This window comes from Cavia porcellus, unplaced genomic scaffold (assembly GCF_034190915.1).
Source record: "Cavia porcellus strain 051 isolate PalLab524CR breed Dunkin Hartley unplaced genomic scaffold, mCavPor4.1 scaffold_14, whole genome shotgun sequence".
Classification (NCBI taxonomy): domain Eukaryota; kingdom Metazoa; phylum Chordata; class Mammalia; order Rodentia; family Caviidae; genus Cavia; species Cavia porcellus.
In genome coordinates, this window is record NW_026947497.1 from 17412401 (window position 1) to 17427314 (window position 14914).

The window sequence follows — 14914 nt, forward strand, 5'->3', positions numbered from 1 at the left end:
AGCTACGGGAAATGTGTAAAACTTCTGTTTCTGGACTTCGATCCAACCTGTCATAAAACTTGCCCTCATTTAATATCTCCTATTTCCATTACAAGCCAAATATTCTCAAGCTTTTGCTTGGTACAAAACAAGGCAATAAAAAGTCAAATATGTCACCTCTTCAATACTAAATAACCTAAAACATTACCACAATCATAGAGCTGATTAGTAACTAATGAAAGGTAACATTATTCTAATATGCTGTCAAGAATAACAACAGCTGTTAAGTGGCATTAGCACCAAGAGGGCTTCCTTTGGCAATGCATGCATATTACAGCCCCCAATTAACACAGGCTCTCAGGCCTGCAAGCTGTGTTCAGCAATAAGAGCAGAGGTCCTCCTACCTACCCCGTGCAATTGCTAGATTCAAAACAACTTTTATGCCAATAATTTGTTTGATCTGTTCCACTGACACCCTCAAATTCACACAAAGAAGTCGTGATTACTAAAAAGCACCTATTTATATACTGTAAGCTATAGCTTTTAATGAGGTGCTTTGCTTGTATTTGAAGATAGAGAAAATAGTACACTACAGTTGCACAGGCATTTTCTTTTTTTTTTTTTTTTTTTTTTTTTTGTCTTTTTCGTTTTTATCGGTACCAGGGATCGAACTCACGACTGCCTGCTTGCAGTCGTGAGTTCGATCCCTGGTACCGTCGTGAGTTCGATCCCTGGTACCGATAAAAATACACTACAGTTGCACAGGCATTTTCAAGTTCAATAGAAATCTACTGGTGTTTGAGAACTTAGGAATGCCAGAACCTTTATTTCATTCGGGGACTACCATTAAAAGCAGATCATTTGGTCTCAGGATAGGACAGAGAGGCACGCATAAATGTCAAATGACAACAATTAAATGATGCAGAAATAGTTGACTGCCTGTGCAAATGGAAAAACTGAATGAACCTAAATCTGTTTTAAATCTTAAAATGTTCCACATACCTCTATAGAAATACTGTTTCATGGATTTTCTCAACCATACGCAGTATTCATTTTATACTTAGAAAAACATAACCAAGTGATGTTGAGCTTCTAATTAATAAAAACACCTTAGCTGTAAAGTTAAAATGTAAGCAACACATTTTTATCAGACTAACATGAGCCACACTGAGATTAGTAGTTTGGCAGTTTTACAATCAACTGATGTCAACTTCTTATTTTTATTTTAAAAGTCTCCAGTTAATGCCACTAACTATAAAGCCAAACTCAGATTTTTTTCTTGAAAAACCTCTAGCTGTACAAAAGTTCTTCTTATGGTTTACACTGACAGCTCTGAGCATTTTATAACTCTTAAAATTGAAGGCGCTTATGTATTTTACACTTTCGTTTTTCAATTTATACTCCACATCAACTATTCACACATACACAGAGGCAGGCATAAAGTGTTCAACCTACAGCCAACATCAACTGTCCTATAAAAACCCTTACGATAAAATCTTTGGGCTCTCAGATGATCTAAATTTTACAGTAAGTGTTTTAATTTTAAAAACTGTGATTTTAGTCCTGTTTTATATGTGTGAAACTGTACTGGGGAAAGAAATGTAACTTTTCCAATTTATTTTCCAATAATACTCTGGTACACTTTGAAAGTTTTCCTAGGATCAGGCAGCAAAGAGTGCTTATCTATGACAGTTTAGAACTACCACCAAATCATCTTTAAAGAGGGAAATTTACCTCTTTAAAGAAGGAAAATAAAGAAAAGGCCATTTATCTTGACTAGACAAACTAACTTTATTCCTTTACCTGTTAATAATCTATCTCAGGAACATTCCAACACACACTGGAAAACCAGCCTGACTCTCCCGCCCTCCCGATTCTCTGAGCTCTAATTCAATGGAGGCAGGAGGCAGCGAGGTGGAAGTCTGCAGAAGAGAAAGCCCTGGGGAAGCTATGGCCTGGAGTAACAGGTGACCCCGAAATTGTTGACACGCAGCAGCAATCAATAATTCTAAGCCCACGGGGCCCTAGTACCTCACTCCAACACGCAGAAAAGTGCTGTTTAAAAAGTAACCACTTCTCTTTGAGGGTTATCCTCAGAACCTCCAGATTTAGGATTTGAACAGATTAGGAAAAGAGATTTTCAAAGAAGGACAGGATCTTTAAGTAAAAAAGTATAACATGTGTCCCAGAGCTATGGCCTCTATCAAAAAAGAAATAAAATAAAATAAAATAAAATAAAAACAAAAAACCCTCAAAGGGATTAAATCTACACCAACTCTCATCAGTAAAACCATATTAAAAGGGCCCAACCTAAAACCCCCAAAATACATCTGAAAGGCAGTAATGGAAGACAGAAAGCCACAGTCTATGGTCCGTGAGGCATCGTCTTGCCAGAGTAACCTGTGCGCCAGCACCCCACTATCGGGTCCCCGCGCCCCCAGTGGGGAGGAGAGTGCTGAATAAAGTACCTCGTTTTGTCTCCAAAAGGCAACATAGCAAACGTGGGGAGTTCGCGTCCCCGCTCCGCCGATCTTGGACTTCTGGAGGCTCGCAGGGGGCGACGACGCGCCCAGGTGAGGCCTGGGCTGGGAGCAGGCTCCCCTAGGGTCCCCGCGGCCACGCCGCCACCGCCGGCCGCCCGCCGGCCCCGCGCTGCGTCGCCCCCTGGCGGGGTGCGCCCGGCAGAGTCCGCGCCGGCGCCTCCACCATCCCCGGCCGGCCCTGGCGGCCAGCACCAGCTGCCTGACAGCCGCTGCCCCAAGTTGGCGGCTCCGGGGCCCGGGCCCCTTCCCCCTCAGAGCGCGGCTTCGCACCAGCTCCTCCAGTTTCGGGGAGCCCTCGCGCCGCGCGCTCTGCGCGCCACCCTCCTGGTCCCGCCGCGCCAGTCTCAGTTTCTCCTCCGACTCTGCGCGAGCGTTTCCCACGCGCGCCCGGCTGCGCTGTGCAGCCGCCTCCCAGAGGCCAGGCTCCCCTCTCCCCGCCCTCCCGGCCGCCGCCCCGAGCTTGGCTTCCGACCAGGAGGAGCGGCCTCTGGGGTCTCGGCAGCCGCGCGCGACCCGCCAGCCCCCCGGGATCCGCCAGCCGCGACGCCTCCCGCGCGCCTTTGTGTGCGCGCCGCGAACCCAGCGCCCCCCGCCCCGCGGCGGCTCAGGCTCGGGCGAGAAAGCGCAGAAAGGGCGCGCGCGGGTGGATCGGGGGAGCGGCCGGGGGCAAGGCGACCGCACTCACTTGGGAAAGTCTCCGGCATGTTGCAGCTTGGGGCTCCCTCGCGGGCTGGTCCCTACCCCGGCTTCCCCGCCCCGCCAGGGCCGGGGCGAGGGGGGACGGGGGAGGAGCGGAGCCGCCGGGACCGCGTTGGCCACGGTGCTTCCGGAGCGGCGGCGAAGGGGCTCGAAACTGTTTTGGTTTTGCTGAGAGGGTTTACGAGGACCGGGAGGGCACGAGGGGCTGGAGGGGGGCCCGCGGGCGCGGATGCGGGCACGAGCTCGCTCCCGGGGAGCAGCGGGGGCGCCCGCAGAGTTTTGTATTTTAACTTTGGGAGCAAAGTTAGCTCGAATTTGGAGCGTGAGGGTTTTGACTGCTCACTTAAAAGTCAGGGACTCTCTAGGCGGTAACAGGACCCAGGACCTATCTCAAAAGCCAAGGGCCTGGGGACAGGGGTGGTTTCAGGGTGAGCCAGGGGAAATTCGATCGGGGAGCGAGAGCACGCCAGGTCACTCTCCGTGCCCCGGCCGGGTCTTCTGTGGGTCCTCTTCTTACCTGGTGGCTTTTCTAACAAAGTAAGAGAAGGTAAAGTCCCAGTGATCGTCCAGCCACGCTTCGACCGAGTCCTGGTCCCGCTGCGGCCGCTCGGGGCTGGGGCCAGCCGGGTCCATGGTCACCGGGCGCGTCTCCGCGGCTCGCGGCGGCTGGTTTCCACCCCAGCTGGGGTCCCTCCCTCGGAGGAGCGGGACGCTGCCCGAGACCCTCCCCTTCGCCGCTGCAGCGGGGCAGGCTGCCGCCCCAGCCCGCTCCGCCCCGCCCCGCGGCGGTGCTGGCTCCCAGGTGTGGCGGGCGGGGCCGGGCGAAGCGGTCCCACGCCTTCCGGGGGTCCGGCCAAGACCGGCTCTCGCAGGCTCGCGAAGCCCCTGGCTCCGAAGCCACCGCGGAGGCCACTGTGAGCTCTCCGGAAGCCCGGTGGCCGCAGGACGGGGAGCCAGGCGGCCGCTGGGGTGCGCTGTGTGCCGAACCAGCGCCCCGGGCGCGCGCGAAGGTGACGGCGGGGTGTTCTCAGTGCTCCGCTCCAGGAAGGGAAAGGTCACAGGGCAGGGCACACATCCCTAGCCCAGAAGGCGGGAGAGAGAGAAGGTCCCCCCCAAAAGTGAGAGAGAACGCCCCGGGTGCTTTTCTTTTGCCCGAGAGTACAAAGAGGGCGCCACCTCGCTCTTCGCCAGAGCGACCCCAGGTCCGGAGGGCAGGAGACAGACCTCGCTGGAGCCCAGCGGGTGCAGCTGCTGCAGGCGCTGGGAGCACCGCTCCCCTGCAGGTCGCGACACATTTGCGAGAGTAGGTGTGCAGCTTCCAACACACCCACACCCGTGCTTGTTACTAACGGTAGCAACAGTAATGATAAATTCAGTGCCTTTCATCATTGTATCAAACACAAGTCTTTCGTAACTGAAAAAAGAAAAAGTCAAGCAATCACGGTTGTTTTGCATTATAATGTGAGAAATCAAAGAGTACGGCTCGCTGCCGCACAATTAGACTAATTTGAGAGCACCAGCGCTATCCTGGTACAGTAGAGAGCAAGCCTGTAGCCCAATTTTAAAATAATTCATCGTTTTTATTTAACTGGGATTAGCATGCCCCAAAGTAACTATTAAAAAGGGCTCAGCCTTCCTACCTTACATTGTTTATCCCTATCATGCTGAGAGAGAGACAGAGAGAGACAGAGACAGAGAGAGAGAGAGAGAGAGAGAGAGAGAGAGAGAGAGAGAGAGAGAGAGATTGGTTTCTTCTTTTCCTTTCTTCCCATCCTAGTCTCCCCATCACAAATTTGCAGTTTTGCAACGACCTATTTTTTGGAAAGAATTAAGACTGGAGTTGTATGTTGCACAACGTGTGAATGACACCATTAGAAGTGACATACCAGAAGTAATTTAGCTGACACGCTTTTAACAAACACCCCTTAAAATACACTTGGGAAGAATGTCACACATTACTCAGTACATAGGTGCACATAATGAAATTGATAATATGGGAACATTTGGAAGTTCCTTTCAATGGCTTATTTTCCTGCCCTGAATAGTTCTTTTGTAAAAATTTTGGCTTCTCTGAAACGTTAAAGTTGTATGCAGATGGACACAACCAGTGTAAAGCAAGTGAAGAAGCAGTGTGAAGTTAAGGCATGAAAAATTGTAAAAATTGCATCTGTAAAATGAATGTGATGCTCAGGAAATAGAGACTTTCTCCTTACTGCTGTTTGTTTTCCTGTGGAAACCCATTGCTCCTAACAGGAGATCAATTCATTTAAAGCTGGACTCATTCAACTAAAGAGAAAGTGGATTTTTGGCTTGAATTATTTGCTTTGGTTGGTTGCCCTGGTTAAATAGACACAGGCGATGGTTTGAATAGTTCATGTTAAATTCAACTCCCAGACACCGTATCTTTTAGTACCTTGAGCTTGGCCATCCCAGCCTCCAATCTGTAAGAAATAAATTTCTATTGTTTATAAGTCACTCAGTCTACGGCATTTTGCAATAGCAGCACAATGGGTAAAGACAATAGGCAATGGTCAAATGTCTATTTTTTTCTCCTTACCTGGAAAGGTTAAGTGATCAGAAATCAAAGTTTCTGAAAAGTTACCACAATAAAACCAGCACATGTATTCTCCATTGTGTGAATCCCAGTGGGGAATACTGTAAGTGGTGGGCTGGTAATACTGTGAAGGGCTTTTATTCAGAGCTGGGCAACAAGAGTATTCAAACTGTTCTAGTTTCTAGACGCTCAGATACAATTTGTAGCAAATGTACCTTCTAAGGTTAAAGTATGCAGTTGAAGATGTTTTGTTTTGCTTTAGGTTGACCTTTTGTTTTCCAGCTCTACTTTATTATTTTTTTTCCAGTGTACTCAATTACTTTGTTTTATCTTGGAGTACATTGCTCCAAGCATTTCTAGTCTTGGTTTGTAACGAGTTAAAGAGTAAGTAAAGAATAAACATTACCAGTAAATAACTTAAAAACATACTGTTACTGATACTTAAATAAACAAATATTACATTAGGTAATAATGCATTAGAGGCAATGTATTTCCATTATGAGAATAAAATCCAAACTCCTTGACATGAAGTATTAGTCAGCTTTCTATGATGGCAACAAATACCTGAGATAATCGATAATCAGTGTGTGTGTGTGTGTGTGTGTGTGTGTGTGTGTGTGTGTGGTGCTGGTGACCAAACCCAGGGCAAACCCAGGGCCTTGTACAAGCAAGGTAACAGCTCTATCACTGAGTGACAACCTCTGCTCAACAATCAATTTTAAAATACAGAAGGTTTGTTTTGACTTCCAGTTTGGAAATTGCAGTCCATGATCAATGGCTGCGTTGCTTAGTGCCTTTGGCAGCACAATTCTTTATGGCAGGAACATACGAGGAATGGTGTCCATTTGCCTCATGGCCATGTGTGAAAACAGGAGAGGAAAAGGTGAACATTCCACAGTTCGCTTTCAGGACACTCCCTAGGACCTGAGCTGAGTTCCCATCAACTTCCGGTAGCACCATGCTGAGGACCAAACATTTTTAACACATGGGCCTTGGAGGGATGTTGAGAATGAAACTACTTGGCATGGTTTATAAAGTTTTCCGTTATTTGCTTTTTACCTACTTCTGTTAAAAGTTTCAGTTGCATAGCTAGAAAATCAAATAAAGCCATGGATGATCAATTCTTTTTTCAATAAAGAGAACACAAATTACAAAAGTTGTGACACTCTACTTGCCGCCCCCCAGTACTACACATTATCTTCTGTTCCTTTGTTGCAAACCTGTAATACATGAAATAAAATAAAAAAGTGTAACAGGCAACTTCTTACCAATAAATTCAATAATTTAGATGAAATGAATGAATTTATTGAGGAAAAACTAACCCCATCTGACATGAGATGAAATTCAGAATTTCACTGAACTAAAATTTAATAACATATTGATTTTATCCTATAGAAACCTTCCTACAAGGAAACTTTCCTCAAGGAGACCTTCAGATTACTGGTGAATTTGATCAAACAATTAAGTAAAAATAATAAAGTCCCAAATTATATCAACCCTTTCATTCAACCAGAAAAATGCTGATACTAACATATGACACTGTAAATTAAACAATATTCCTTGTGATATAGGAATAGAAATCCTTATTAAATTATTAGCAAACTGAAGCCATCATTTTATAAAAATATTTTTAAGGATAATATTAAATGATTAGGTGTGATTTAAACCCAAGTATATGTTATTAACCAAACATTCAAAAATCATTTAATGTAATAAGCATATCAACAAAAATTGACAAAGAATCATCTGCCCAATAGCCTTACATAGTGCAGTACATCAATAAACAAAAAAACACAGAGCATAAAAATTGAAAAAGTGGAGGTAAAACAGTCAATGTTTGCAGACTATGAATGTCTGTCTGAGAAGAATACCCAAAGAATGTCCAAAACAACTTCAAAAATTAAGAGATGAATGAACAATATCACAACATGAATGGCCATATACAAATGTCTATTGTCTGTCTCTGTACTGGGGTTATGGGTTGCATTGTGTCTCACCTAAGCTATGAGTTGAAGTCCTAATTCTTAGTATCTCCAAATAGAGATAAGAGCTCTTACAGAGGCCCTTACAGTCCTGAGAATGAGACCTAATCCAATCTAACTATGTCTTTAAAAGAAGAAGAGATTTTTACACTATGAGATACTGCAGATGCTCTGGGACAGAGGGACAGTGCTATGGAAAGAAAGCAAAACATGGTCCATTTATAGCCCAAAGACAGAGACCTCAGAGGAAACCAATCCTGCTGGTAATTTAATCTTGAACTGTGAGTCTCTGGAACCTTGGGAAGATAAATTTCTGACACTTGGCCTTTGATAACTTGATTGGAAATCCTAACAAAATAATACGAATAGCAATGAGCAGTTAGAAAATGATATTTATGATAGTATAATAATTAAATATTTAGAGATAAATTTAAAGTTAAGAAACGTACACTAAAAATTATAAAGCATTATTTGAAATTTAGGCTAGAGATCTAAGTCAATGGACGGATATGTTCATTGATTGGAGTACTCAGTACAATTATAATGTATTCATTGGATCGATAAAATTTTAATTATATCAGCAAGCATTTTCATGGAAAATGAAAATCAGATTCTAAATATTATGTGGAACTATAATGGGCACAGAATGACAAAAATAATATTTTGACTGAAATTGAAAAGTGGTTTCTTAACTTCAGAGAATACAAAGCTACAATAATAAAGGTGCATGGTACTTGCATAAGCTAGTTTAATAGAACAGGGAAAGAACAAAGAGCTTAGAAATACGATTTGTACAATCAACCGATTTTCAACAAAATTAATCATTCAAGAAAAAAAAATCCTCTTTAATAATTAAGGCTTGAGCAGATAAATCATTGAATAGGTGGTCATGAATTAGGAATTAAACATCGACCTAAAACTAAACGTGGTTTCTAGGAGACAGCAGAGGAGAATATCTTCACAACTTGGAAGTATCAGTGATTTCTCAGCAAAGAGAGACCAGTACCTATACAGAAATGACACCCGCATCTAGGTTTTATTAGAATCTTCTACTCTTTGACAGACATTATAAAGGAAAAGTCAGTCCACACCTTAGAAGAAAATGTTTGCAAAATATATACCTGACAAAGGCTTGAACCTAAAATATATAAAAAATACCCGCAAGTCAAGAATAAAAAGACAAACACTCTAATAGTGAGAAAACTGGATTTTATGGTCACTAAACACAGGCAAATGTACTGCATACCACAAAGAAACAGAAATTTAATGAAGAGCATTGAGATACTTCTGCTATGCTCTAGAATGGCCAAAACTAGAAAGGCTGATAGTACTAAATCTTGCTTAATATTGAATGTATCACAGTCACAACTCCCATATAGTGCTCTGGAAAGAAGTTAAATTTCCATAACCACAATGGAAATATTTTATATTTTCTTATAAGATTAAACATAAATTTACCCTTTCTTAGATCAGGTCCATACCTAGGTATTTACCCAAAAGAAAAGAAAACTTACATCCAAAATATATTTCCAAAGAAATTTTCAAAGCAGCTTTATCTTTTACTCAGTGAGATTTTTCAAATCCCAAACATCTCAACAGGAAAATGGATAAATATTTTAACATTCATTAAATGAATTATGACACAAGAATGAAAAGGAATGAACTACTAATATATTCAAGAACATGATGAGTATTATAAATATTATGCTGTACATTCAAAATGATACTTATGTAATTCTATTTACATAAATTTCTGGGACAGTTAAACCTACAAAGAAAGTGATTAGAACTGAAGTCAGCTCTGGGAAGAGAACTGACTGAGTGTAAGCATGAGGGACTTCCTTGGGTGGTAATGTTCTGCTGTCTTCAGAATGTTGTGGATTGAGTATGTGTGATTTTCAAAACATCATATTGCACACAAATGAAATTACTGTCTAAAAGTTTGTCTCAAACTATGTTGTGTATATTTTAGGCTTGTAACAAAAGAGTATATGTACTTGTACATCTAATAAGATCAAAGGATATCTCTCTCAGGAGAGTTACATATATGAAAAGGAAGAAGACTCCAAGTAACACTGTGATTCTGACATGGAATTGGAACTTTAAGTTTTTAATAAATTGATTGAAAAAATACATGTCATATGGGGAAAAGCAACATGTCAAGGAAATCCATGCAGTTCCTAGGAGCTGACATTCCACCAAGAGCTCCAGCTAGCAAGGAAATGAATCCTTGAGTTTTATAACTGCACAGAATGGAATTCTTTCAAGAACTTGAATGAGCTCAAAAGTGGTTGGTTTCCCAATCAAGCCTCAAATGAGATCATGATTCCAGACAATTTTATCAGATCCATGTGAGCAGCTAAACAAAAGCTTAATAATTTATCTTTTAATGACATTAAGTACTCCAATTTGCACATACTATGGATATGGATTGGCTATGGATAGGGATAGAATATGGATATACCATGTCGTGCATAGTATATCTATCCACTGATTCAGCTATTCAGTTTTTCTCCAGCAATCTGTTGTAGTTTTAGAGTAAACGTGTTACATTTGTCTAGTTTAATTTATTTCTATGTATATTTTAGTTCAATCATTGGTAAACACTAAAAGCAATGAGATGCCAGTAGCAAAGAGTAAATGTAGTATCCAGATTTGATTTCTAAATACCACTCTTTGCTAGAAGAAACCAGGAATCATTAGAGAGAAAATTCTAAGACTGGGGAAGATCAAGTACAAAATGTGCTTGGAAAATGTTGTTTTGCTAAAACGTAAGAAAGCCTTAAGGAATTACAGAAGTGTATTAGAAAGATAGAGTACATATATTAAAGAGGATTTCTAATGGAATGACAATGGAACAATGCAAACATCAAAATGCATATTAGTAACAAATTATAAACAATTGACTAAAGTAAGAAACTGATTCCACACTGATATAAATAAATAAATAAATAAATATTGTTCCGTATCTTAGAATGTCTCCTAAAAATATAAAAGATATTATGTCATTTAGAAAGTCATTAATAAGTGCTAAATCTAATAGGTAAGTATTCAATGATGAACAGGATATTTACAATGTATCTCATTACAAGTTACTTATGAGTTTCCCATAAAAAAGTGCTTACTACAGAAAGACCTTGCAAATACCATGCTGAGTGACTAACTCACTATCATTTACATTGGAATTAACAAAAGTACTATAAACCTTGTAATAGAATGTACTGATAAGCACTCAGCTGTGTTAGTCCTGCCAAGAAAACGCAAAACCTGAATCTGATAAAGGGAAATCAACAAACATGGCGGCTCTATGTTAGTGATTTGTTGCTGTGTGTTGATCTGACCACTACTATTAGTGGCTTAAAGCAACATCCATCCATTCTCTTCCTGTTTATGTGAATCATGAGTCTATGATTTGTTAAGATGGATTCTGTGCTCAGGGTTTTGCACAATGTTGTAATCAAGGTGTCCACAGAACTGTGTTCTCACCTGTGAGGCTCAACTGGAGAAGAATCCACTTCTAAGTTCACTCAGAATTCAGCTCCTTGTGACTGTAAAACTGAGATCTCTTCTTTTATTGCTTGGTGCTGGCTAGAGACTTCCATTGATTAGGTCATGTGAAAGAGTATATTTTTCTGTTCATAGTGCCTCACTACATATTTTAAATTGTTACACAGTAGACTTAATATCAGCTTCACACTTTAAATTCAGCCTAATATTTTAGTTGTGTGAATTTAAGCCAGATCTTGATTCTTGGTTTATGGACAAAGCTAGCATGAATAGAAGCTTATGAATAAAACTCTTATTGTGCAGTGATTCCAGTGACACTCTGAATTCCCTTTCCCAAACCAAACATCAAGCTCTCTACCTGATGGTTTGTAGCAGTCAAGAATTCAGTTTGATATACAAAGACTGATCCATGTGAAAAGCCTTTACACACAGAGGATGGTGAGCAGCTGCTCTTTATATCAACAAAGGTCACTCACACAGAGAGGAAATAAACTTTCATTGAAACAGGAGGGATTTTGGACAGATACCAGACACACTTTCCAGACAAATGGATGTAATACAGATGGATTTCTGATTTAAAAAGCAATGTGAAATTTTTCTCTAGAGACTTTTACAAACATGGTGGACAACCATTCTGTTGACAAGGCTCCGAAGTCCTGTCTGAGGAATGGATGTGAGCTACCTTGCTGCCCTGTACCAGCAGATGCAGAGGTTAATTGGAAAAATTGTGTTTTTATTGATCAATAATATCACTCACCCAAAGAAATGTAAAAGAACACCAGACACTCATAGTCAGAACAAATCTATTTCTCCCAGCCAATTAATATCTTAAAGAAGAGATTTCATTCCCAAGAGACAATATCCTAGTCAGAATGACTAAAAATGAAATAATTAGCTTAGGATGAAATAGCAGGAAGTGAAATACTTCTAAGTCAACTGCATCAAGATGTGACACACTTAACTAAAAACCAGTTTAAAAGTAGGTCACTTAAAATAGACTCTTTAAAAATTGAAGGAGCAAAGATGTGTGTTTTTGAAACAAAATCTAGACAATCTAATTTACAGATTTTGAATTTCTATCTAAAGAACAACTTGTTATTCTTTTCAAAATTATAGGTAAAAATTTATCTTGTTGCTCAGCATTTTGTTTAAAAAATTTCATGTGGATATATGATTTACAGATAGAATTATAGGCCCTGCTCCTTCTCAGACATGTAATGAAAAGTGTAATTTAATTATCAAGTCAGAGAAAAAGAAAAAACCTCATGATCACAGATAATTTTTATCTTTCAAAAATAGCCTTTGGATAAACTTTAAATCAATTCCTTTTAAATGAATTTTTTTATAATTTATTAAAATCAACTAAAAATCAAGCAAGACCTCAAAATCAGTTTTATTGTGGGCTGTATAAAAGTTTTCACTCAGCTTCGATAAATGCCTTGAAGATATTCTAGTTTTCAAATATACCAAACACTGCATGGAGTTCTGGACTAAGCCAAAATGTATTCTTTATAGGTAATGACTCAATTTCCTCATCACTTTTCCTACAGGGATTTAACAAAATACTGAAAGGGGAATTTGCAGCTAGTATTCCAGGCTGGAAGTTCCAAGATGTAATTTTCAGCTATGCTTCAGAAAATATTATCATTAAATGATAGTGCATCTAAGAAGAGCAGTCAATAAATCAATGCCAAAAAGGAGACACATCCCCAGAACAGGTCCAGTTCCTGCAGATGGTTTCAATCCTCTCGGCCTATGAAATCACTGAAGTGCATCAATTAACTCTTCACACGAGCTCTTCCACAATGATGCCCAGGCATGCATTATCACCCTTATAGTATGAGTGAAAGTTCCTTGTGAATCTGAAGATCTCAGTAGTTTTAATAACTCTGAAATTTATGAAAACAGGCACCTCACTTTTGAAATAGTTACTTAGAAAGCCAACCATTTTTTACAAACAATGTTGCCATTCCTGCAAACATTTTGAGCAATTCCTTTCTGGAATGATTTCAGAATCTGTATTAATCTTTCACCTCTTCTGTAATGATAATGATTTTGTTTGTTTTATGCCTCAAATGAATTTATTTATTTTAGATGCCAAAATCGTCACATGGTCTATTGTGAGAATTAAAAAGTTTTGTTGTGTAAATAAGAAATGGTTTATAATGTAATGGACAGATTTTGTTTTTTGGATTGGAGGTTTATATTGTCCTTCCAATTCCTAGCTATAACTTAACTACTCAGTGCCTCAGCTGCTCACCTACAAACAGGAGTCACAATGACCCGTGTAGAATTGTCATAACTATAAAGTGACAGAAAAGATGAACAGTGGTAGAGTGCCCTGAACACAGTTAGTGTTCAATAATTCTTGGAGAATAGCAAAATGTAGGGACTTGGGACCCTCTTCTTTCTATAAAATTCATTTCTCCATCTGCACAAATTCAGGGCATCATTCTAAAGTCACCCCAAGTCTCCTCTTCAAAGTCAGTTTTCTGGTATAATCCATTTTGTAAATCTCTCTCTTTCTAGCCAGTCATAGATCCTAAAGATTGAGCTTTACAATACAACTTTCAAATCCATCTGTTTTTCTCTATTGCTCTTCTAATACATGTCTTCAGTCTGGGAGCACTTGCAGAAACTACAAGGTTATTTGTGATGCCTGCCTGCTATGGAAGTCTCAGTTCCACATTTCCTTAAATGTAGTATGTTTTGTCTCTTGTTGAATTTTACACAAGGCTGAAATTTGCTCTCCCCTGGCTCTGAGCTGCCATGTGAGAAGTACAAATGCTTAGGACTGCCTAGAGAGTGATGGAAAGCTAGATACAGGAGGAATTGCCTGGAAACAGAGTGAGACTTAGTCCTCCTGGCCATCTCAAAGATGTCCAAGCCTTCCCAGCTGCTGGGACAGCTACTTGGAGGACATCTCAACCCTAGCAAATATGTTATATGTAAGAACCAAGGAATCTAGCCAAGAGCAGAACTGAGATCCAAAATATATGACCCTGTTGAGCTATCTTAACCATCTCTAATGCTTACATCAAACATGTAAAGCCCTAGGCATTGTGAAACAAACACTATCCACTTATACTGTGCCCTGTCAGAATTACTGCCCCACACAGTCATGAACAGTCATGAACATAGTATATACGTTTGCTGTACGTAAATGACTAAACACTTGGCAACTTCTGGGTTAGGTCATTCGTGGTTAGTTGTCTTTCTGTCAAAGTTGCTCTAATATGTTGATCTCCAGGTAACAACTTTTGTCCTGTGGGCTATAAGAGGTAAAGGCTAATCTCTGCTCTGGATGTCCAACAAATTTGGTCCCCAGTATGGTGGTATTGAGGAGGCAGAAGTTTAACAGGTGGAATCTAGTGAAAGGTAACTAGGTCACCCCTTACGAGTGGATTATTACTGTCTTGAAGAATGGGTTATGTCTGTGAGACTGAACTAGTTCCCAAGAGAACAGACTGATACAAAAGAGTGAGCCTGGCCCTCCCTGCTGCTTCCTTCCTGTCTCACCATGATGGCATCTGCCATGGAGTGACACAGACCGAGGACCCTCACCAGAGGAACTATAGATACAGTTATTTAGTCGTGGGCTCTCAGCCACCAAAACCCATGAACTCTTTTCTTATAAAATACCTCACATT

General features: G+C 40.8%; 1 protein-coding gene across 4 annotated transcripts in view; it reads right to left on the reverse strand.

Moving 5' to 3' along the window:
• The window catches only part of Pde5a (phosphodiesterase 5A), a 116167-nt gene extending 112007 nt beyond the window's left edge, over nucleotides 1-4160 (reverse strand). The window contains exon 1 of one of the 4 annotated variants that reach the window (XM_003476854.5): nucleotides 3739-4155. In XM_003476854.5, the coding sequence (XP_003476902.2) occupies nucleotides 3739-3854 (116 nt within the window). In that variant the 5' untranslated portion in view covers nucleotides 3855-4155. Of the gene's footprint in view, nucleotides 1-2447; nucleotides 2615-3207; nucleotides 3363-3738 lie in introns of those variants that run through there. The other 3 variants (XM_063260712.1, XM_063260714.1, XM_063260713.1) reach the window with 3 other exon arrangements.
• Nucleotides 4161-14914: the final 10754 nt, after the last annotated feature.